At 37.2% G+C, this 24,902-nt stretch overlaps 1 protein-coding gene across 4 annotated transcripts in view; it reads right to left on the bottom strand.

Annotated features, from left to right (window-relative positions):
* Window positions 1-8,330: 8,330 nt before the first annotated feature.
* Window positions 8,331-24,902, bottom strand: part of ADK (adenosine kinase) — a 486,415-nt gene continuing 469,843 nt past the window's right edge. For all 4 annotated transcript variants that reach the window (XM_060034751.1, XM_060034754.1, XM_060034753.1 and 1 more), the window contains one exon: window positions 8,331-9,982. In XM_060034751.1, the coding sequence (XP_059890734.1) occupies window positions 9,858-9,982 (125 nt within the window). In that variant the 3' untranslated portion in view covers window positions 8,331-9,857. The remainder of the gene's footprint in view (window positions 9,983-24,902) is intronic.

Below are 24,902 nucleotides of genomic sequence, written 5' to 3' on the forward strand. Positions count from 1 at the left end.
AGATGGAGGCATGAGTGTAGTTATAAGGTACGTTTGGGCTGCAGTGAAGGGTTATGAAGAGGGATGGCAGTAGGAAGGCTGTTACAGTGGTTAAGGGGTGGATGGTCAAGGAATTTAAACAGACCAGGGAATATGACTGTGTGTCTTCTTTAGCAAGGCATGCCCCATGGTGAGGGAGGATGACTAATGAAGGGGAAGAACTAGAGTTGGGCAAATTAGTTAGACATGATAAAGGTCTAAATTACACCTGAGAGAATGAGGAGGTGAGGAAGAGATTTAGGAGAGGTAGAACTGACAGAACTTGGTGATCAATTAGATAAATGGGTGAGGAAGGGAAAAGTCGGGAAGAATTACTTCTATTAATGAAGATAGAACAAGTAGGAAGAATCGACTGGGCTGGGGAGTTCAAGAGAAGTTGAGTTCTGTTTTGATAATCAACTTGTCTGCAGAATATCCCAAGGGGTTGACCCGTAGGTTTTGAGCCTAAAGCTTGAGAGGAGATCAGGGTTAGAAACAGAGATTTGGGAGTAATTAGATGATAGGTGAATTTGTGGCAGTCAAATTGGACACCTAGGAGGAGCTGGTAGAGTGACAAAAAGCTTGTGGGGGTGGAGGCTCCTTGACACTGAAGAAAAGGACAGAGGTGTTCCTAAAGCAGGCTAAAAAGAGGCTGTAAAAGAGGCAATATAATGAGGAAAAAGTGGTTTTCTGAAAGTCAAGGGAATAAGAGGTCTCAAGAGAGTGTGGTTCTCCAAGTCAGATGCTGAGAGAAGATGAGATAGGATAAGGATTGAAAACTGGCCATTAGATTTGACAATTAGGAATTTTCTGATGATCAGGAGAAGGGATGCTTCAGAGAAGGCAGAAGCAGTTTGCAGTGGGTTTAGGAGTCTGGATGGGAAGAGGTCTGGTTGGTGTTTGCAGAGGTGAATATTCCAATTGCCAGGTGGGTTAGGGGATGAGGAGAGGGTGTTCCATACTCAGAAGAGGAGACTGGAGGTTGTGGTAGCCCCAAGAAACCCTGCAGCAGCCCAGGACTGGCTAATTTTGTCATGGAATTCATGCAAAAATTACTTTGAAGTAAATTTATATGTGGTTTTGTATCATGTGGTCTTTTATCTTCTTCATGAGATGCTGCCATCAATCAAATTGAAAAGGTTTTCAATAGCCAAGACATGGAAACAATCCAAGTGCCCCATCTGTGTATTCCATACACAATGGAATATTACTCGGCCATAAAAAAGAATGAAATATTGCCATTTGTAGCAACATGGATGGACCTAGAGAATGTTATACTTAGTGAAATAAATGAGACAGAGAAAGATGAATACTATGCGATATCACTTATATGTGGAATCTAAAAAATAATACAAATGAAATCTATATACAAAACAGAAACAGACTCACAGACACAAAGCAAATTTATGGTTATCTAAGGGGAAATGTAGGGGAGGGAAAATTAGGAATATGGGATTAACAGATACCAACTACGTAAAACAGATAAGCAACAAAGATTTACTGTATAGCACTGGGAATTATATTCGATATCTTGTAATAACCTAAAAAGGAAAATAATCTAAAAAAATAAAACTGACTCACTTTGCTGTACACCTGAAACTAATATAATATTGTAAATCAGCTATACTTCAATTTAAAAATTTTATTAGGTTTTCCTACTTAAGTACTTTATATTCTTCAAACATTAGGACAGATTTCAACCATACAGAAATATTGAAAATTATACAACAAACATCCAACTATTTACTACCTATATTACCACATATATTTACTACCTAGATTCTACAATTAACATTTTGTTGTATTTGCCTTATCACTTATCTACCCATCTTACCATCCCTCTTTCCATTCATCTTATTATTTGATGCACTTCATTGCAAGTTAAAGACATCAATACACTTCATAATCTATCAGTATGCATATCATTAACTAGACTTCAACATTAGCTTAGTTTGTGTGTGTGTGAGATTTAAAAATCATGCAACTTAAGTGGGACATTCTCTGAGTTTTGGCAAATGCATATACCTGTGTAACCCCTATGATGACATCACCATTAGCTTAGAAAGTCCTCTCATTTCCCTTCGCAGTCAGTTTCCCTTCCCTCCTCTCCCACAAAGCAGCACTTGTTCTGGTCTTTCTCACTGTAGGTTGGTTTTACCTGTTCTAGAACTTCACATACTGGGAATCTTACAGTATGCACTCTTTCGTATTTGGCTTCTTTCACCCAGTTAAAGTGTTTTTGAGATTGATTCATGTTGTATTAGCAGTAATTTCCTTCTCTTGCTGAGTATTATTCCATCGTTTGAATATACCACACTTTATATCTTTTCTCCTGCTGTTGGACAACTACCCAGTTTCTAGCTTTTGGCAACAACGAATAAAAAGACTATAAATATTCGAATTCAAGTCTTTATGTGGACATATGCTTTCACTTCTCTTGCATAAATACCAGGAGTGGAATGGCTGGAGCCAAAGAATAGGTGTGTTTAACTTTATAAGAAACTTCCATGCCTTTTCCCAAAGTGGTTGTTCCATTTTACACTCCAACTGGCAATGCTGCTTCACATCCTCTCCAACATTTGGTGTTGTCACTTAAATTTTAGTCATTCTAATGCAGTATCTCACTGAGGTTTTAATGTTCATTTCTCTCATGACTAATGATGTTGAATACTTTATCATGTGCTTATTGGCTATTCATATATTTTATTTTGTCTTTTCATTACTGAATTAGAGTTTTTTTGTTTTTGTTTTTTTTGCGGTACGCGGGCCTCTCACTGCTGTGGCCTCTCCCGTCGCGGAGCACAGGCCCTGGACGCGCAGGCTCAGCGGCCATGGCTCACGGCCCCAGCCGCTCCGCGGCATGTGGGATCCTCCCGGACCGGGGCACGAACCCGTGTCCCCTGCATCGGCAGGCGGACTCTCAACCACTGCGCTACCAGGGAAGCCCTGAATTAGAGTTTTTAATATATTCTGGATATAAGTTCTTTTTTAGACATTATATGTGTTGCAACTATTTTATCCTGGCCTGTGGCTTGTTTATTCATATTCTTAATGGTGTTTTTTAAAAAAAATTTAATCAATTAATTTAAACATCTTTATTGGAGTATAATTGCTTTACAATGTTGTGTTAGTTTCTGCTGTATAACAAAGTGAATCAGCTATATGTATACATATATCCCCATATCTCCTCCCTCTTGCGTCTCCCTCCCACCCTCCCTCTTAATGCTGTCTTCATGAACAAATAGTTAAAATTTTTTTGGAATTCGATTTATCAATATTTTTTCTTTCGTGGTTAGCGCTTTCAAAGTCCTCTCTAAGAAACTTCTGCCTACCCCCAAGATGTTAAAATAGTCTCCTGTTTTCTTCTAGGAGCATAATCATTTTCGCTTTTATGTTATGGCCGTGATCCATCTTTATTTTTTATGTATGGTATAAGGTAAGGGGCCAAAGGTTCATTTTTCCCCATAAAGATATCAAGTTGTACATGAATGGACCTAGAGATTGTCATACTGAGTGAAGTCAAACAGAGAAAGACAAATATCATGATATCGTGTATATGTGGAATCTAAGAAAAAGGGTACAAATGAACTTATCTACAAAACAGAAATAGTTACAGTTGTAGAAAACGAATTTATGGTTTCTAGGGGGTAAAGGGGTAGGGATAAAATGGGAGATTGGGATTGACATATAAACATTACTATATATAAAATAGATAACTAATAAGGACCTATCGTATAACACAGGGAACTCTACTCAATACTCTATAATGGCCTATATGGGAAAAGAATCTAAAAAAGAGTGTGGATGTATGTATGTGTATAACTGATTCACTTTGCTGTACACCTGAAACTAACATAACATTGTAAATCAACTATACTCCAATAAAAAGTAAAAATAAAATCAAGTTGTAATAGCATTGTCTATTGAAAAGATTTTCCTTTTCCCATTGGGTTGCTTTGGTGTTTTTGTAAAATATCAAACTACTTCACATTTAAATTTATTGTACTATTTAGAAAATGTTTTTACTCTCATATTCTCTTAACACTGTCTCACTGGGGGTGGATATATTTTCCTCCTTTTGAGTTGAGAAAACCAAGGCTCAGGGCAGTTCAAGAACTTGACCAAGGGGACACAAAGCGAAGGACGTGCACATAGAACTATTACTGAATCATAAAGAAATTGTTTACATTTTAAACCTACTTTATCCAGTGGAAATATTATTAAATGGACACTTTTTCTGAAGGTAATGGAGTAACAGAAATAAGTGCATATTTTTATATTTCAGCACTGGTGGTATTATCAGACTGCAAGCCAAACATATACTTTCTCTGTAGGCTTGTGTATGTCTAAGACAATCTATATTATGCATCTCTTTCTGAAAGGGTAAAGAATTACAATACTTGCTTTGCAAAATGGGTAAGAATAATAGTTTTTAGCCAAGGGTGCTTGGACTTTATTTAAGATAAAGAATGTATTTCTCTCACCCTGATCTAAAAAGAAAGTTACTCTTCTCTGATTCGAGGAAATAAAGCAGTACATAAAGGTACATATCATGTAGATATAAAAACTAGGAAGAAACTCAATAGTCACTCTTGCTCTTTTTCTTTCTCTCCTACTCTGCTATACTAATACTTGGGCATCCAGCCTGTCTCCAAATGTTTGGTACCACCTTCTTTTCCACCTCATGGAAGCAGTTTTCAAGCAAAATTGATCACTCGCTGAGACTAGGCCAACTTCAATGTTCTAACTCTCCAGACCACCTAGGCTCACCCTTGAAGTATCAGTCTCCTGTGCCCACCTGATTTACCCAACTGTAACACACAAATGAATGGCCTCAGTCTTTGTGGCTCACTCCTCTGGTAAGAACCCTCTTTTCCCACATTCAGAGAGGCAACCTTGTTAAAACCACTAGTACATATTTTAGGGATGTCATAACCAAAGCATCTACATTTTGTGAATTACACAGAATAAGAGGGTTACACAACTATTTGAAGGGAACCTGAGGTCAGAATCCATGTCTTTTTTTAAAAAATATAAATTTATTTATTTATTTTTTGCTGCATTGCATTGGGTCTTCTTTGCTGTGCGTGGGCTTTCTCTAACTGTGGTGAGCGGGGGCTACTCTTCGTTGTGGTGTGCGGGCTCCTCATTGCAGTGGCTTCTCTTGTTGAGGAACACGGGCTCTAGGTGCACAGGCTTCAGTAGCTGTGGCTTGCGGGATCTAGAGTGCAGGCTCAGTACTTGTGGCACACGGGCTTAGTTCCTCCATGGCATGTGGGATCTTCCTGGACCAGGGCTCAAACCTATGTCCCCTGCATTGTCAGGCAGATTCTTAACCACTGCACCACCAGGGAAGCCCAGAATCCATGTCTTCTTGACAACTTCATTATTCTTCCCCCATCCTATATGTCTTCCCTCAACTATCTGTTAAACCAGGATGAGATAAAGTGGAACTAGGTTAACTACTCTTCATTCCAAGATGGAAAAACTTAGGTCAGAGAGGAGATTGCCTAACAACCAATTAAAGGCAGTTTTCCTGAGACCCAGTCAGCTAGGCTAGCCATTATTTTCCCTTTGTCTTTTACCAAAACTAAAAAAGTATGCCATAAACCCAAGAACAAAATACACAACCTAATGACTTTTTTTAACACAAGAAAAGTTATGTGGGACTTCCCTGGTGGTGCAGTGGTTAAGAATCCGCCTGCCAATGCAGGGGACATGCGTTCGAGCCCTGGTCTGGGAAGATCCCACATGCCGCGGAGCAACTAAGCCCGTGCGCCACAACTACTAAGCCTGTGTTCTAGAGCCTGCGAGCCACACCTACTGTGCCTGTGCGCCACAACTACTGAAGCCCGCACGCCTAGAGCCCGTGCTTTGCAACAAGAAAAGCCACTGCAATGAAGAAGCCCATGTGCCACAAAGAAGAGTAGCCCCCGCTCGCCGCAACCAGAGAAAGCCTGCACAAAGCAATGAAGACCCAACACAGTCAAAAAAAAAAAAAAAAAGTTACATGATCTGTGTGCATGTTAATTACTACCAGTAGGCATACTTTAGAACCTGCTATAAATAGCGACTGTCATAAAAGTTTAGCTGGTGAGTGGCACTTGATCAATAGCCTTGGGGTAAGGGATTTTCTTATCAAAAAAAGAATAAGAAAGGTTTATTAGTGTCTCACCTACTGATCTAAGAGAAAGATATTCTGCAGTAGTTTTAATATGATACTCTAGCACTTAAACTAATTGTCCTTGAGAGTCAAAGTTGGAGGACTCAGACTTCCTGATTTCAAAACTCAAAGCTCCAGTAATCAAGACAGTCTGGATTGGCATAAGGATAACATACAGACATATAGACCAATGGAACAGAGTCCAGAAATAAAACCTTACATTTATGGTCAATTAATTTTTGACAAGCATACCAAGACAATTCAGTAGTGGATAAAAGTCTTTTTAATAAGGTACAGGGAGGACTTCCCTGGTGGTCCAGTGTTTAAGACTGAGCTTCCACTGCAGGGGGCACGGGTTCGATCCCTGGTCAGGGAACTAAGATCCCACATGCCACAAGGGGTGGCCAAAAAAAGTAAATTAAAAAAAAGAAAAAAAAAAAAGGTACAGGGACAACTGGATAGCCACAAGTAAAATAATTTAGACCTCCCAACTCAAATATATACGAAAATAAACTTGAAATGGATCAAACAGTTAAATGTAGGAGCAAAATCCATAAAACTCTTAAAAGAGAATATAGATGTAATTCTTCATGACCTTGGATTAGGCAATGGCTTCTTAGATATGAAGCTGAAAGTACAATTGACCAAAAAGAAAAAAAAGAAAAGAAAAAAGATAAACTGGATTTCATACAAATTAAAAACATCTGGGGAATTCCCTGAAGGTCTAGTTGTTAGGAATCCAAGCTTTGACTGCCCAGGATGTGGGTTCCATTCCTGGTTGGGGAACTAAGATCCCACAAGTTGTGCAGCATGGCCAAAACAAAAACAAAAACAAACAAAAATATCTGTGCTTCAAAGGATACCTGCAAGAAAGTGGAAACACAACCCACAGAATGGAAGAAAATATTTGTAAATCATATGACTAAAACTTATACCCAGAATATATAAAGAATGCTTACAACTCAACAACAAAAGGACAAACCACTCAATTAAAAAATGGGCAAGCAATCTGAATAGACATGTCTCCAAAGAAAAAAGTACAAATGGTCAATCAATAAACATAATATCATTAGTAAACAGGAAAATGCAAATTAAAACCACAATGAAGGGCTTCCCTGGTGGCGCAATGGTTAAGAATCCGCCTGCCAATGCAGGGGACACGGGTTTGAGCCCTGGTCTGGGAAGATCCCACATGCGGCAGAGCAACTAAGCCCATGCGCCACAACTACTGAGCCTGCGCTCTAGAGCCTACGAGCCACAACTACTGAAACCGGCGCACCTAGAGCCTGTGCTCCGCAACGGGAGAAGCCACTGCAATGAGAAGCCTGCGCACCGCAATGAAGAGTGACCCCCGCTCGCCGCAACTAGAGAAAGCCTGTGCACAACAACGAAGACCCAACGCAGCCAAAAATAAATAAATAAAATAAATATATTTAAAACCACAATGAGATAGCACTTCATACCCTCCAAGATGGCTATAATCAAACAGAGAGTATCAAATGTTGGCAAGGGTGTGAAAAAATTGAAACCCTCAAACCATGTTAGTGAGAAGGCAAGATGATGTAGTCCCTTTGGAAAAAAGTTTGGCAGTTTCTCAAAACGTTAAGCGTACGGTTACCATGTGATCCAGCAATTCTACTCCTATGTATATACCTAAAAGAACTGAAAACATACATCCACATAAAAAACCTGTATGTGATTGTTAATAGAAGCATGACTCATAATAGCCCAAAAGTGTTAACAACTGAAATGTACATCATGAATGGATAAACAAAATATGGTATATCTAAAGAAATATTATTTGACAATAAAAAGAAGTACTGAAAATGTCCTAGGGTGGGCAAACTTTGAAAACATGCTAAGTGAAAGAAGCAAGACACAAAAGAACACATGACTCCATTTTTATGAATATCAAGAATAGGCAAATCTATAGAGTCAGAAAATAGTTTAGCGGTTACCAGAGAATGGGGAGAATTGGGTTTCCTTTTGGGGTGATGCAAGTGTTCTTGATTTAGATATTGGTGACAGCTGCACAGCTTTGTGAATATACTAAAGCCCACTGTATTGTATACTTTAAAATGAAAAATTTTATGGTATATGAATTATATCTCAACAATGATAAAGATAAACAAGCATAGGAGACCTAAAAGTTTACTTAAACACAAACAAAACAAAAACCTGAATGCTTTGAATTCAGTTTATAACTATCTTTTTTTTTCTTCAACAATAATCATAATGATAACAACAGTAGGTACTTATTAGACTTGTAACAAGCAGTTTATACTTAGTATTCTCTCTCAAATTATCTCAATGACGTTGTACAGGGGTTATGATCCCATTTTACAGAAAGGAAGTTGAAGTTCAAAGAGGCTGAGTAATTTGCCCAAGGTCATATCAAGGTAATTAAGTCTGACTCCAGAGGTTCTTTTTTTTTTAGAGATTTTTTTTTTTTTTTGGCCGCATTGCACAGCATGTGGGATCTTAGTTCCCCGACCAGGGATTGAACCCGTGCCCCCTGCAGTGGAAGCACGGAGTTCTAACCACTGGACTGCCAGGGAATTTCCTGGAGGTTCTATTACACCATTTTGTCTTCCTTAAAACAGTGGCTTGGGACTTCCCTGGTGGCGCAGTGGTTGAGAGTCTGCCTGCCAATGCAGGGGACACGGGTTCGTGCCCCAGTCCGGGAAGATCCCACATGCTGTGGAGCGGCTGGGCCCGTGAGCCATGGCCGCTGAGCCTGCGCGTCTGGAGCCTGTGCTCTGCAATGGGAGAGGCCACAACAGTGAGAGGCCCAAGTACCGCAAAAACAAAAACAAAACAAAACAAAAAAACAGTGGCTTACTGGTCTCTAATACTAAGTTATTTTTCAATGTGTTATGTTGTTCTTTCTGTCTCCATCAACAAAACAGACATTATTTCAGGACCCAGGATTAAACAATGATCTTTCTTCCTTAGTTTGCAGAGCACAGGGCAAAGACAGAAAAAAAGTCCCATATGACAAGTTTTTATTTGTATCAAATTACAGAGTACCATAAGTAAATATAAGATTATGACTTGAATATTGTAATATAGCTTATAATTTGGCAAATTATTTAATTATCCAAAGTTTATTACATGTTTGAGTACACACTGAAGAAATTACTTGGCATAACTTGGCAAGATAAATATTTCTGTACCTTATTTAACCATTTATCATGTATATATGTGGTACATATATGAACATATGTGTGTATATATGTGTACACACACTTCTGAATTAAATATACTTGTATAAAAGCTAAAGATTTATATACTGATATTATCTTTAATTCCTTTAAAAAATCTATCATATTAAATTGCGTCTGCATTCAAAGCAGAAATGTAAAAAAATGATCACTTTACTAAGTACACATGAATTTACAAAGTAATAAAAATGAAACAAAATTTCTATTGAGATGTTATATTCCTGTTTAATTGACATTTAAGTGGCACTATCAAACTATGGAAATAAACCTCCGATTTTAGGTTGCTGAGAGAATAAAGATTCTAGTGTGTACTACTGTACCCTCTAAATTAAGATGAACATTATTATAGTAGGAAAGGTAGCATTTAATTTTCTTCTTTATTAATATGGGAATTCTCAGGAAGCCATCAGGGCAGCGTCTGTACTCCTGGGCTGCGGTTTCCTGCTTTTTCATCAGTGGAAGTCTGGCTTCTCAGGAAAGGTGCAGCCAGTCCGCCTAATTATGACACTTGCTGCATAGTGGCCAGCACGGATGCATTCAGTCAGGGGCTTGTCAGAGACCAGCTGAGACAGAAAACCTGGAACACAGACAAAAGGGAAATACATGAGTATTGTGTAACAGCATCAGAAATGTCATATGGGTCAGAACGAAAAATGGTCTACATACCTATGCCTTTTTTCAGTCTTGAAAGTGAAGTGTCAAACCTCTAGGGTTAGAGAGTTCTTTCCTAATATTTCTTTTAAAGAAAGAGCTCTTTTAAAGAGCTCAAGTCGGGATGTGACAACTCACCACCAAGTCAACCTAGTCTTTCTAAGCCTAAACTATCATGCTTTCCTTGATAAGGAGACTTTAACTCTGAGATTAAAAGGTTATAAGTAAGAAATACTGGCCAAATAATATTATATTGGGTCTTTACAGCTGAGAAATTATTAGTTATGCCTCTGCCTATCTCTCTGGATTCCTTCTGTATTGATGTTATTCCTAGAAAATTGCTATTTGGCAAAAATATCTGGATATCTCTCCAAGAACAAATTTGAGAGTTGAAAAGTTATGAATGACCTTATATCTCTTTCACTCCCAGAAGTAACAGCGAAATAATTTCTATAGTCAAGCACCATGGACGGGCTTGACATTAAAATAAATATGGTAAGGTAGGAAACAGGCCTTCTGCTTCTGACCAACATGAAATAAAAGGAACCAGATTTACCCTTTTTCCTGAAACAACTTTTTTATTTATTTATTTTTTTGCAGTACCCGGGTCTCTCACTGTTGTGGCCTCTCCCGTTGCGGAGCACAGGCTCCGGACGCACAGGCTCAGCAGCCATGGCTCACGGACCCAGCCACTCCGCGGCATGTGGGATCTTCCCAGACCGGGGCACGAACCCGTGTCCCCTGCATCGGCAGGCAGACTCTCAACCACTGCGCCACCAGGGAAGCCCAGAAACAACTTTAAAATAAAAACAAAGCACATGCAACAAAGTTTTTCAAATATTGTACATCAGCCACAAAAGATCCATGAAAGAAGGGAAACAAATGAGGTAAACTGCAAAAGTTACCAGGCCACAACACATGGAAGGACAGCCTAGGCAGAGCCTGACAGCTTCACTGACTTGAGAAGATGGAATTGGGAGTCAAAGTAGGATAAAATTAAACATCTACACAGACTGATCAGGAAAAAAAGAGGGGAGCTATAAATTGCCTATATTGGTAATAAGAGACATGACATCACTATAGCATCTACACATGCTAAAAGGATAATAAGGAAACATTAACAACTTTATGCCACTAGATCTGACCAGTTAAACTGGACAAACTTCTGGAGAGAGACACAAACTATCAGAGCTCACTCAGGAAGAAATAGATAACCTGAAGAGCCTTCTAGCTATTAAATATTTGATTTTATAATTAAAAAGCACATTAAAAGCACAAAAATAAAGAAAATTCCAGGTTCAGATGGTGTCACTGGTTGAGTTCTACCAAATATTTAAGGAAGAAAAATAATGTCAATGCTATACAAACTATTCAGAAAACTGAAAAGGAGAGAATACTTCACAACTCATTATTTGAGGCCAGCATTACTGATACCAAAATCAGAAAAGATGCAAATATTTTACAAATCCAATCCAGTAGTATATTTTTAAAAAGATAATAAATCATAATCAGCCAGCATTTATCCCAGAAATACAAGGTTGATTTAACATTCAAAAACCAATCAATGTAATCTACCACACTAAGTAAGAAAACCATAAGATCATCTTCACAGATGCCGAAAAAGCATCTGACAAAATCCAAGATCAGTTTCTAAAAAAAAACTTTCAGCAAACTAGGAATAGAAGGGAACTTCCTCAACCTCATAAAGGGCACTGGTGAAAAACTTGCATTTGATATTATTCTTAATGGTGGATGATGGAATGTTTTTCCCTTAGAATTGAGAACAAGGAAAGAAAGTTTGTTCTTAAACATTGTACTGGACACCCTAGCCAGTGCAATATGGCAAACAGAAGAAAGAAGAAAAAGCATCAAGACTGAAAATGAAGTAAAACTGTCTTCATTTGCAGATGGCATGACTGTCTATGTCTACGGTTCTCAACAATGCCAAATGTTCTCTGGGGGGCAAAACTGCCAATGTCTGGAGACGTTCTTGGTTGTCAAACCTGCAGCAGAGGGTGCTACTGGCAACTAGTGGGTAGAGCCCAGGGATGCTGTTAAATATCCTATGATGTCAATAATGCCGAGACTGATAAATCCTGGTCTATGTAGAAAATCCTATGGAATCTAGAAAAAAGTTACTAGAGCTACTAAGTGAGTTTAGTAAAACTGCAGGATACAAAATCACTATGCAAAAATCAATTGGATTTCTGTACTAGTAATGTGTATATATAGCAATTGTATATGCCAGCAAAATTGATATTAAAAATACTATTCACCATACCATCAAATATGTGAAATACCTAGGGCTAAATATGACAAAAGGTAAGACATTTATTTACACTGCAAATGACAAAACAGTGCTGAGAAAACAAAACAACAATGCTGAGAGAAATTTTAAAAAGCTAAGTAAATGAATAGATATAAAGTGTGCAGAGATCAGAAGATTCAATATTGTTATCAGCTCTACTGATTCAATGTAATATCAACCAAAATTCTAGCAGACTTTTCTAACAGAAACTGACAAGCTGATTCTACAATTTATGTGGAAATGCAAAGAACTTAGACTAATCAAAACACAACTTTGAAAAGAAGACTACTTGATTAAAAAACTTATTACAGAACTACAATAATTGAGACATTATGGCATAAAGATAGACAAATCAATGCAACTGAATAGACGGTCCAGAAATAAACCTACTTCTATATGGTCGATTGATTTTTACAAAGGTATTAAGTAATTCAATGAAGAAAGGGTAATCTTTTAAACAAATGTTCTTAGAAGAGCTGGATGGCCATATGTGGAAAAAAAACAAAAACAAAAGCCCCCACTTCTACTCTTCCTCACATCAACCACAAAAATTAACTTGAAATGAAACATAGGTCTAAATGTAAGAGCTAAAACCATAAAACTCTGAGAAGAAAACTTAGGAGGAAATCTTAGTGATTTTGGACTTGCCAAAGATCTCTTAAGACATAAAAAGTATAAACTTTTCTTTTTTTTTTTGCGGTACGTGGGCCTCTCACTGTTGTGGCCTCTCCCGTTGCGGAGCACAGGCTCCAGACACGCAGGCTCAGCAGCCATGGCTCCCGGGCCCAGCCGCTCCGTGGCATGTGGGATCTTCCCCGACCGGGGCATGAACCCATGCCCCGGTAGGCGGACTCTCAACCACTGCACCACCAGGGAAGCCCAAAAGTATAAACTTTTATGAGAGAAAAAATAATTTTGACTTTGCCAAATTAAACATTTTTATACTTCAATAACAAGAAACAACCCAATAAAAAATGGGCAACGGTGTTGAACAAACACTTTAGCAAAGATAAACAGATATCAAATAAGCACATGAAAAGATGTTCAACATCATTATTCATTAGAGAAACGCAAATTAAAGCCACCATTAGATACCACTGCCCACCCGCCAGAATGGCTAAAATTAAAAAGACTGACAAACCAAGTGTTGACAAGGGTACAGATCAACTGAAACTCTCATATACTGATTGTGAGACTATAAAATGATAAGCCCCCTTTTGAAAACCATTTATCTGCATCTTAAAAAGTTAAACATACACCTACTATATGACTCAGTTTTTCTATTTCTAGGTATTTAACCCAAGGTAAAGGAAAGCATTTTTCCATACCACGATTTGTAAATGAATGTTCAGAGCATCTTTACTTGGAATAGCCCGAAACTGGAAAACAATCCAAGTAGCATGGAAGCAGTAGATATGTCCATGGTGATGGTTTCATAGGTGTATACATCATTCAACATTTGTAAAACTGTACACTTTAAACATGTGCAGTTTACTGTATGTCAATTATACTGCAATAAAACTATATAAAAAATTGTTGTAGTTATAAATAAGATAGTCAAGAACAGAAGAATCTGGGGCTACTTCCCTCTTAGGAAAACCCGAGCTGCTGTAGCAGTATTCAAATACTCAGAAGAACAGATGATAATGAGAAACTGCTCCGTAGCCAGACTTTTAGGCCCTCCCATAGCCCCTGGGCAGCTGGGGGGTGAAGGTTAATTTAAAAGCTGTGGTGTAGTGACCTGTAGAGAGCATTATAAGAGATTTATGTTCTTTCTCTTCTACCATTCTGACCACACAGGCTTCTCCCTGTCAGATTTGGGGAATGCTCTGTATCCAATAAAATAAATAAGTACGCCCAACCAAAGAATAATTAATTTGGTTAATGGAGTGATGTATTTTGAAGACGTTTGCTTAGAAAGTGAAATCACTCTCTCAAGAGGTTTAGTAAGAGTATTTTATCAATGGGTTTTCAGGTAACAGTCAAAGGTCGATATTAACTTTCAGCCAAACTGTGAGACTAAACTGCTCAGCCCACACAGTGAATGGAACAGATGCCAAATTTAGTCAGATCAGCTTACAATGGAAACACGTCTATCAGAAGACTTACAAGGAACATCTGTTTTCCTCATTCCTCCTGGTATGTTTGAGAGAAAAGAAAGCTTATGTTTATGAAATATTTTTGTGAAGCCTAAATAGCAGCATCCTCTTTCTAAGAGAAGAGCAAGCTGATGATTGAAGTCCCCTGAAGAGACATTTTCTTTGACAAGTGGAAAACCTGGATGCAGAAAAAAGCTAAGACCTTTGCCCCAGGTGAATATCGATTCTTTAATAATCTATTTTAAAAAACGAACTGAGATGAACTACAGAAGTTATACAATCAATTTTAAGTGGAACCTTCATAAAGTAGCTGTTGTGAATCTTCAAAAGTTGTATAAAATAGTTTAAATAAAGAGAGCTTATATTAAAGCTCCCTTATATTATATTATATTAAAGAATCATAGGAAATCCTTTTATAATAGGAATTAAACATTCCCAAGATACATTTTTTATTGTGTAAAATATACATAATCTAAAAATTACCATTTTGACCATTTTTAAGTGTACAATTCATGGCATTAAGTACATTTTGCAATGTTGTGTAACCATCACCTCTATCGATTTCCAGAACTTTTTCATCCCTCCAACAGAAACTATACTCATTAAACACTCCATTCCCCCTACTCCTGGCCTCTGGTAACTGCTATTCTTCCTGTTTCTATGAATTTGCCTACTCTGGGTACTTCACGTCAGTAGGATCATGCAATATGTGGCCTTTTGTGTCTGGCTTATTTCACTTAGCATAATGTTTTGCAATATAATTTTTTAAGTTTAGATTTTAATTATTAGCTGGTCTAAAATGTACTTTTAAAAAACTGTATTTGGAAATAACTTCAAATTCAGAGAAAACTTGTAGGAATAAAAACAATGCAAATAGTACCCACATATCCTTTACCTGGATGCACTTATTGTCAACATTTTGTTCCTTCTGTGCACATGCTCTCTTTTTGTACAATTTTCCCCCTAACTATTTGAGAGGAAGTTGCATCTGTCATCTCCCTTTACCTTTAAATATATCTATGTGTCTTCCCTGAGAATAAGGCTATTCTCTTACATAACCATAGTCACCAACTTCAGTAACGCTGTTAGAATACTGTTATCTAATCGACTGTCCGTATTCCAGTTTTGTCAATGACCCAATAATGTCCTTTATAGCATTTTTCTTCCTTCTAGGATAGAATTTAGTCTAGGATTTGTCATATTTTTAGTCTCCTTTATCTTGAACATTTCCTCAGTCTTTCTTTGACTTTTGTGAGAAGGACATTTACAAAGAATACAGTCTTCCGCTACTCTGTATTTAATAGAGTGATTCTCATTTTGGTTTGTTTGGTATTTCCTCATGATTAATTCAGACTATGCGTTCCTGGCCAGAATACTAGAAAAATTATGTTATTCTTCTCAGGGTATCACACATTTAAGAGCATATTATGTCTGGCTGCTGTTCATTGGTGACAATTTTGATCACCTGATCAAGGTGTTGTCCTATTTCCCTTGCATCTAACAGGGAGCCTGTTGGTAGACAGTTTAATACCATGCAAATATGCTACTCCCCATCAAAAATCCCAATCCCTTCTCCCAGATTTAGTATTCACTCATGATTATTAACAGAAGCAACTTAAACTGTGATGATTTTCTAACTCCAGCACTCCTTTCACATTTACCAGTCAGCTTCTGGCATTTTACTATATGCAAGAGCTTACCTTTTCTCCCATTTATTATTTTTAATCTATTTATTTATCAATAAGGAGCACAGACTTTTTTGTTTGTTTGTTTTTGTTCGTTTGTTTTTTTGCGGTACGCGGGCCTCTTACTGTTGTGGCCTCTCCCGTTGCGGAGCACAGGCTCCAGACGTGCAGGCTCAGCGGCCATAGCTCATGGGCCCAGCCGCTCCGCGGCATGTGGGATCCTCCTGGACCGGGGCACGAACCCGCATCCCCCGCATCGGCAGGCAGAGTCTCAACCACTGTGCCACCAGCGAAGCCCAGACTTTTGTTTTTTAATCAATGGTTTATAATTCATGACAGCCTTTAATTTGGTGCTCAAAATGCCCCACTTTTTGCCAGTAGGAGCACCTTCAAGTTGGCTCAGGTGTCCTTGGACCTGCCCTCACACTATTTTTGAGCACTTCCTTACTTTCTGGCATTATGTTCTGGGCTCTTAAACCCACCCTATCCCAGCCCTGGAATCAGCCATTTTTCCAAGGATACCTATTTCCTATCAGGGTGGAATAGTATTAGAGATCAAAGTGTGGGTGGTAAGTGCATTCTTTGCTTTTGGACTCTGTCAGTGAATTGAGCTAGGAAGTATGCATGTACACACATGCACAGATATACATACTTACACACATAAATGTGTACATATGTATATACATATATACACAGAACTATTTTAGAAATTGAGTTGACACCAATATTTCCAATTCCAGTCCATCCCCACAGAGTTCTTTCTTACCTTCCCCCCTTCCATTATCATGATTTTGTACTTTCTTCTATAGTGAAAACCCTAGCTCCCAACAATATCAACACATTTATTTATTGGCTCAGTTTTTTTTTTTTTTTTAGTTTTTTTTTAATTGGAGTATAAGTTGATCCACAATTGGCTCAGTTTTGAAATAACTCTTAAAACAGCTTCAAAATTGCTTCACCACTTTATTCTACGAAAACCCAAATTTACTAAAAAGAGTTTGGAATTGGTTTGCTGTTCTCCAATGTACTCCAATACTGTGTTCAGTCTGCTCTTTAGATTGGTTCTCTTTTTTACTCCACTTTAGAATGGTTCACTTTACTTAAGACTGAAAAAAATGTTGGGCAGTTTGCTTTCAGTTTCCGTTCCCTACTTTCATCCTTGTTAATTTAATGTGTCTTTAAAAATATGTAGACTATTAACATGTTTCCAAGTAAAAACTCTAAAAAAGGTATACTCAGAGAAGTGTCACTTTCTTTTACACTGTGCCCCTCTGTGCCCGTCCCCAATGTATGTATCCAATTTCACTGTTTTCTGGTTTGTCTTCCTGTGTTTATTTTTGTAAAGGTAAGCGGATATATGTGCATTTTCTTATTTCCTCTTCTTTCTTACACAAAAGGAGGGTAGCATAGAATACATGCCCTTTTGCACTTTGCTTTTTTCACTTAAAACACCACCTGGAAATCACTGCATATTTATACATAGAGATTCTCCTCATTCTTTTTTACAGCTGCATAGCACCATATTGTATGGATATACCATAGTTTATTCACTCCATCTCCTATGTGTGAATGTTCACATAGTTTCTAATGCTTTGAAATTATAAATAATTCTGTAATGAATAACATTTTGCATACATATTTTTGTGTTGTTGGGTGTGTGTGTGTTATCTTTGGGATAAATTTCTACAAGTAGAATTTTCTGGGTTGAAGGGTAAATATATAAGCAGTTTTGTTAGATATTTCCAAATTCCCCCTCCTTGGGGTTGAACTGTTTTGCATTTCCACTAGTCATGTTTGAGGGTGTCTGCTTCCCCACAGCCTCAATAAGAGAGTATACTGCCAAGCTTCTGAATTTTTGCCAATCTGATGGGTTAGAAACAATATCTCAATGTAACTTTAATTTGCATTTTTCTTACTATGGGTGAGGCTGAACATCTTTTTATATGTGTAAAGAACAAATCTCTTTCTGTGAGTTGTTTATTCTGATCTTTTGCTTATTTTTCTATAGAATTTTTGGTCTCCTCTGCCCCCCCCCCCACCAATTTTTAAAAGTTCTCTGCATTTTTAGAATATTATTCCAATAAAGTATTTTTTAGGTAGGAAAAATACAAATAATGACAATATGCTATTAATATATACAAATTCTGTGCCAGTAAGTAAACAAAGTGCTTATTCATATTTCATTCACTGAATGTGGTGAATTATAAAAAGTGTGGTTGGCAGACACTATAGCAGATAAATACGGCTTGCAGATAAATTTAAAAAAGAATTTTGCACTCTTTTACTAAAGATTTTGGGCCTAACAAGAAGTCAAGAAGTAAAATCTTAAATAACTGACTTGGCATGTGTACTCAATATGAAAAAGCACCTTAGAAGCTCCTTTTTAGGGGCCATTAGCTTACGGTCCTTGTCAGTACATCATGCTGAAAATGAAGGGTAAGGCTCTGCATATATGCCTTTCAGCACAGCCATGAGAAGAGGAACAGGAGGCATAACACTGGAGAACAAGAAATATCAGTAGTTTTCCAAATCAAGAACTCATATACTGAGGCGATTGTTGTTACCTTTTTACTTTGGTTCATTCTCTCTGTGACCTCTAACTCCCCTCTGATCCTTTTACAGATAGGCTTATCCCAGGGCCTCTCAGACTTTCCCCAAATTTAGGCCAAGTCACGGACCTTAGGTCTCCAGCTGTTGAGGCACAGGGTAGGTGAAGGCTTCAATGACACTGAATTTGGTTCCTAGGGCTAGTATCAGCTGGCTTTGAATCCTAGAACAATCACAGACCCAGAGCTCTCAGAATAAACCTCTGTCCATTAACAACTGGTACAGCTTATTACCTTCTGGTAAATTTCATTTGGAATTTTCTTTTACTGATGTTAAAGAGAGTGATCCGCACATATGGTCACCTTATCTTTGATAAAGGAGGCAAGAATATACAATGGAGAAAAGACAGCCTCTTCAGTAAGTGGTGCTGGGAAAACTGGACAGCTACAGGTAAAAGAATGAAATTAGAACACTCCCTAACACCATACACAAAAATAAACTCAAAATGGATTAAAGACCTAAATGTAAGGCCAGACACTATCAAACTCTTAGAGGAAAACATAGGCAGAACACTCTATGACATAAATCACAGCAAGATCCTATTTGACCCACCTCCTAGAGAAATGGAAATAAAAACAAAAATAAACAAATGGGACCTAATGAAACTTAAAAGCTTTTGCACAGCAAAGGAAACCATAAACAAGACGAAAAGACAACTCTCAGAATGGGAGAAATTATTTGCTAATGAAGCAACTGACAAAGGATTAATCTCCAAAATATACAAGCAGCTCATGCAGCTCAGTATCAAAAAAACATACAACCCAATCCGAAAATGTGCAGAAGACCTAAATAGACATTTCTCCAAAGAAGATATACAGGTTGCCAACAAACACATGAAAGGATGCTCAACATCACTAATCATTAGAGAAATACAAATCCAAACTACAGTGAGGTATCACCTCACACCAGTCAGAATGGCCATCATCAAAAAATCTACAAACAATAAATGCTGGAGAAGGTGTGGAGAAAAGGGAACCCTCTTGCACTGTTGGTGGGAATGTAAATTGATACGGCCACTATGGAGAACAGCATGGAGGTTCCTTAAAAAATTAAAAATAGAACTACCATATGGCCCAGCAATCCTACTACTAGGCATATACCCTGAGAAAACCATAATTCAAGAAGAGTCATGTACCACAATGTTCACTGCAGCTCTATTTACAATAGCCAGGACATCTAAGTGGCCATCGACAGATGAATGGATAAAGAAGATGTGGCACATATATACAATGGAATATTACTCAGCCAGAAAAAGAAATTAAATTGAGTTATTTGTAGCGAGGTGGATGGACCTAGAGTCTGTCATACAGAGTGAAGTAAGTCAGAAAGAGAAAAATGAATACTGTATGCTAACATATATATATGCAATCTACAAAAAAAAAAAATTGGTTCTGAAGAACCTAAGGGCAGGACAGGAATAAAGATGCCGATGTAGAGAATGGACTTGAGGACACGGGGAGGGGGAAGGGTAAGCTGGGATGAAATGAGAGAGTAGCACTGACATACATACACTACCAAATGTAAAACAGACAGCTAGTGGGAAGCAGCTGCATCCCACAGGGAGATCAGTTTGGTGCTTTGTGACCACCTAGAGGGGTGGGAGAGGGATGGGGGGAGGGAGGGGATATGGGGATATATGTGTACATACAGCTGATTCACTCTGTTATACAGCAGAAACTAACACAACATTGTAAAGCAATTATACTCCAATAAAGATGTTAAAAAAATAATAAAGAGAGTGATCAATTTTAGTATAACTGAATCCAGTGTTGGAGACGAGGTCTGAGACATAATTTAAACTGGGCTGAGGTGCTAAGCTAGTTTTTTCCTCAAAGCACATAGAGGTGGGATGGCTGGTGCGGGCAAAAGGCAATGTGATTTCCTAACTCCCATGTTGCTTCTGTAGAAAAGATATAACATTTAGAATTTTCCTAGTGTCATTTACAGAGAACTGAGAAATATCATCAGTAGGTATGAAAGCCTTAATGAAGACACTTAAGAGCTAGGGATATTTTAAAAGGAAATGAACAAAGTCTTCAGATCATTTTTTTCTTTTCCATATAGTTCCTCCACTAATAGTTTTCATGGTGGCTGGAACTAAAAACCCAGTAGACTCCATTACTGTTCATTCAACATTCACAGTAAAAAGGATGAGTTAGCTTTTCTGATTATCATCAAATATGGTTACACGGTTTATGTTTTAAAAAACTCCAACAATTTGAAGAGAGGACTAGTTAAATCCAGGCAATGGAATAACAGAAAGCAGTTAACTAGATAGAATGAGTTAGATCTTCATGTGCTGCTAAGAAACAACCTCCAAGATATGAGTAAATGAAAAATCAAGAGATTGAACAGTAAGCCCAGTATACTTTCATTCGATGAAAACTGGGAATATGTATTCATATACAAACTTGCACAAGCACAGGATATTTCTGGGTGGATTCAACAGAAACTAGCAACCAAAGCTACCTCATGGAGGGAAATTAGTGGACTGGGGTAGGAGCAATGTTTACTTTTCATTATATATAAATACACTACTTCTATGATATATATATGTATCTACTTTTTGTGCTGTTGTATCTTCTACTGCTTACAGGTGTTAATTCTGCAATAAAAAGTAGATTAGAAACATTTTCCCATACTTTTAAATATTCTTAGAGACCATGCATTTTAAATATGGATGTAGCATAATTTACTTAATCCTATTTTTGGATAGTTTTTTTCCAATTTTGTTTTCTACCATAATTAACACTGTAGTGAATATTTTTATAACATTTTAATAACATTTATCATTGTGCACATTTAAAAATTTTAATTTCCTTAGGATAAATTTCTTTAAGGGTAATTAATTTTAAGGCTTTATATCCACATTGCCAAACTCCTTTTCAAAATAATCTTATTAATGTATATACCCAACAGCAGTCTTGCTATAAAAGAATTCTGTTTGATAATTTGAAAAGTGAAAGGCAGAATCTTGTTTTAACTTACAGTTATTTGTATATTAGGGAGGTTGAAAACTTTTTTTGTTTGTATGCCTACTGACCATTTGCATTTCTTGTTTTTATGAACTGTCTGATGACAGCTTTTACCTATTTTCCTATTGGGGTATTTCTCTTCTTTTACTGATTTGTAAGAGATATTCTCCCAGTTTGTCTACTACATACGTTGTGAATACTTCCCGTCATTTGCCTTTTATTTCTATTGTTACATCAATATATTTATCTTTTCTTTAATATTTTTTCCACTGAATTTAGGCTGAGAAAGGTCTTCCATACCATGAGGTCAAATAAATATTACCTTATATTTTCTTTTAGTTCACTTATGCTCATTTAACTTTTTTACACCATCTAGATATTGAGTATGATAATTGGGATGTGATCAACCTCCATTTTTCCCAAAGAGTTATATTTTTGTTCCACTACCATATCTTAAGCAATCCTCCCTGTTCCTATCATTTTTAAACATTTTATTTTGAAATAATTTTAGATTTAAAAAAGAGTTGCGAAGATAGTACAGAGTACTCCTGTACTCATCCTGACTTTATTAAATTCCTACATGTGTTTTCTTCCATTTTTGCTCTTTGGTCAAATCGCTGCAATGCATTTTAGAAACATGTTTATTAAAAACAGTAAAAAAGCAAAATTCTTATGTGTCTGAAAAATTATTATCATTTCCAGATTTCAGAGACGATTTTTATTTTCTGTTTATTTCCTAAATATTCTATAATAAGCAATATTACTTTTATAATCAGAAAAAAAGCCAATAAACATTATTTTAAAGAATAACATGAAGACATTTAGCTATTCAGATAAAAGATTAAGAACAACGCATTCAAGAATTTCAGCTAAGTGATATTTTATTCTGACAGTTTTCCACTCATGCTTTTAGAGTTTATTAATAATTGTAGCCACTTGGGAACAGAGCTTTCTGCAAAGTAAATCAGTATAAGCATCAGTGTTAAGTACAATGAAATTGGTCACTCTTAGAAAGATTCCTCAAAACTAAAGATCTTCACTACTTTCTGTACTCTTAGGCTTAGGGAAACACAGGCAGTGTTAGAGGAGGCATCTTAAGAGAGTTTTTGAGGGAACCTTAGCACAATCTTTCTTCCCCACATGAAGCCTTTATCTTTAGAAGGCACATGCCAAATAAACCAGTCTGCATCATTTGAAATGGAAATTCAAGGACCAATGTTTCCTTAGCAGAGATTCTGGGAGAATTCCTCACAGAATTAAGCAGAAAGGATCACTCTACTTGGACAGCATGGTCATTATGTGATATCAATAAAACAAGCTTTTTGGTAAAAATGGTGAGGTCACTGGCCATAGGACACTGGCCTTAGCATCTCAGAACACTGTAACTGATGAAGCTGGGAAACAAAAGGCACACACACAAACTGAAGATATTGGTAAAATGAGGTGGGTGGAAGAAAGGTTTTTCCATTTTGGCCTTTTTTGTTTTTTAAATTAATAGACTATTTTTCAGAGAAGTTTTAGGTTTATAGAAAAATTGAACAGAAAGTACAGGGTTCCTGTATACCCTCTCATCTTCTCATCCCTCAGTTTCCCCTATCATCAACATCTTGCATTTGTTTGGTACCTTGCTACAATTAATGAGCCAATAATGATTCACGAAAGTCCATGGTTTATGTTAGGGTTCACTCGGTGTCATTCATTCTATTTGATTTGAAACTGTATAATGATTTGTTATGCACCATTACAACACCACACAGAATAGCTTTACTGTTCAAAAAACTCCTGTACTCTACCTATTCATCCCTCTCACCCCCCCCTCAGCCCTTGACAATCACTGATATTTTTACTGTCTTCATAGTTTTCCCTTTTCAGAATGTCATATAGTTGGATTTGTACAATTTGTAGGCCTTTCAAATTGGATTCTTTCATTTAGCATGCTGTTTGAGTTTCCTCTGTGTCTTTTCATGGCTTGATAGCTTGTTGCTTTTTATGACTGAATAATATTGTATGGATATACCACAGTTTGTTTATCCAGTCACCTATTGAAGGATATCCTGGCTGTTTCTAAGTTTTGTCAATTAAGAAAAGAGTGCTATAAACATTTGTGTGCAGGTTTTTATGTGGACATAAGTCTTCAACTCATTTGGGCAACCAAGGAGCATGACTGCTGGATCATATGGTAAAACTGTGTTTTGTAAGAAACTGCTGAACTCTTTTCCAAAGTGGCTGTACCACTTTGCATTCCTATCAGCAATGAATGAAGAGTTCCTGGAGTTGCACATATTCACCCTATAGGCCACACATACGAACTCAAGATGCTGCTTAAACGATATGGGTGAAAGAATGTTTTTTCCATTAAAAAAACAATTCTTTCTGTAAAAATTTTTTTTTAATTTTTAAATTTCTATTTTTTAACATCTTTATTGGAGTGTAATTGCTTTACAATGGTGTGTTAGTTTCTGCTTTATAACAAAGTGAATCAGTTATACATATACATATATCCCCATATCTCCTCCCTCTTGCATCTCCCTCCCACTCTCCCTATCCCACCCCTTTAGGTGGTCACAAAGCACCCAACTGATCTCCCTGTGCTATACAGCTGCTTCCCACTAGCTATCTGGTTTACATTTGGTAGTGTATATATGTCCATGACCACTCTCTCACTTCGTCCCAGCTTACCCTTCCCCCTCCCTGTGTCCTAAAGTCCATTCTTACATCTGCGTCTTTATTCCTGTCCTGCCCCAAGGTTCATCATAACCATTTTTAAAAATTTTTAGATTCCATATATATGTATTAGCATACGGTATTTGTTTTTCTCTTTCTGACTTACTTCACTCTGTATGACAGACTCTAGGTCCATCCACCTCACTACAAATGACTCAATTTCATTTCTTTTTATGGCTGAGTAATATTCCCTTGTACATATGTGCCACATCTTCTTTATCCATTCATCTGTTGATGGACACTTAGGTTGCTTCCATGTCCTGGCTATTGTAAATAGAGCTGCAATGAACACTGTGGTACATGACTCTTTTTGAATTATGGTTTTCTCAGGGTATATGCCCAGTAGTGGGATTGCTGGGTCGTATGGTAGTTCTATTTTTAGTTTTTTAAGGAACCTCCATACTGTTCTCCATAGTGGCTGTATCAATTTACATTCCCACCAACAGTG

The sequence above is a fragment of the Delphinus delphis genome, chromosome 16 (genome assembly GCF_949987515.2).
Source record: "Delphinus delphis chromosome 16, mDelDel1.2, whole genome shotgun sequence".
Lineage (NCBI taxonomy): Eukaryota > Metazoa > Chordata > Mammalia > Artiodactyla > Delphinidae > Delphinus > Delphinus delphis.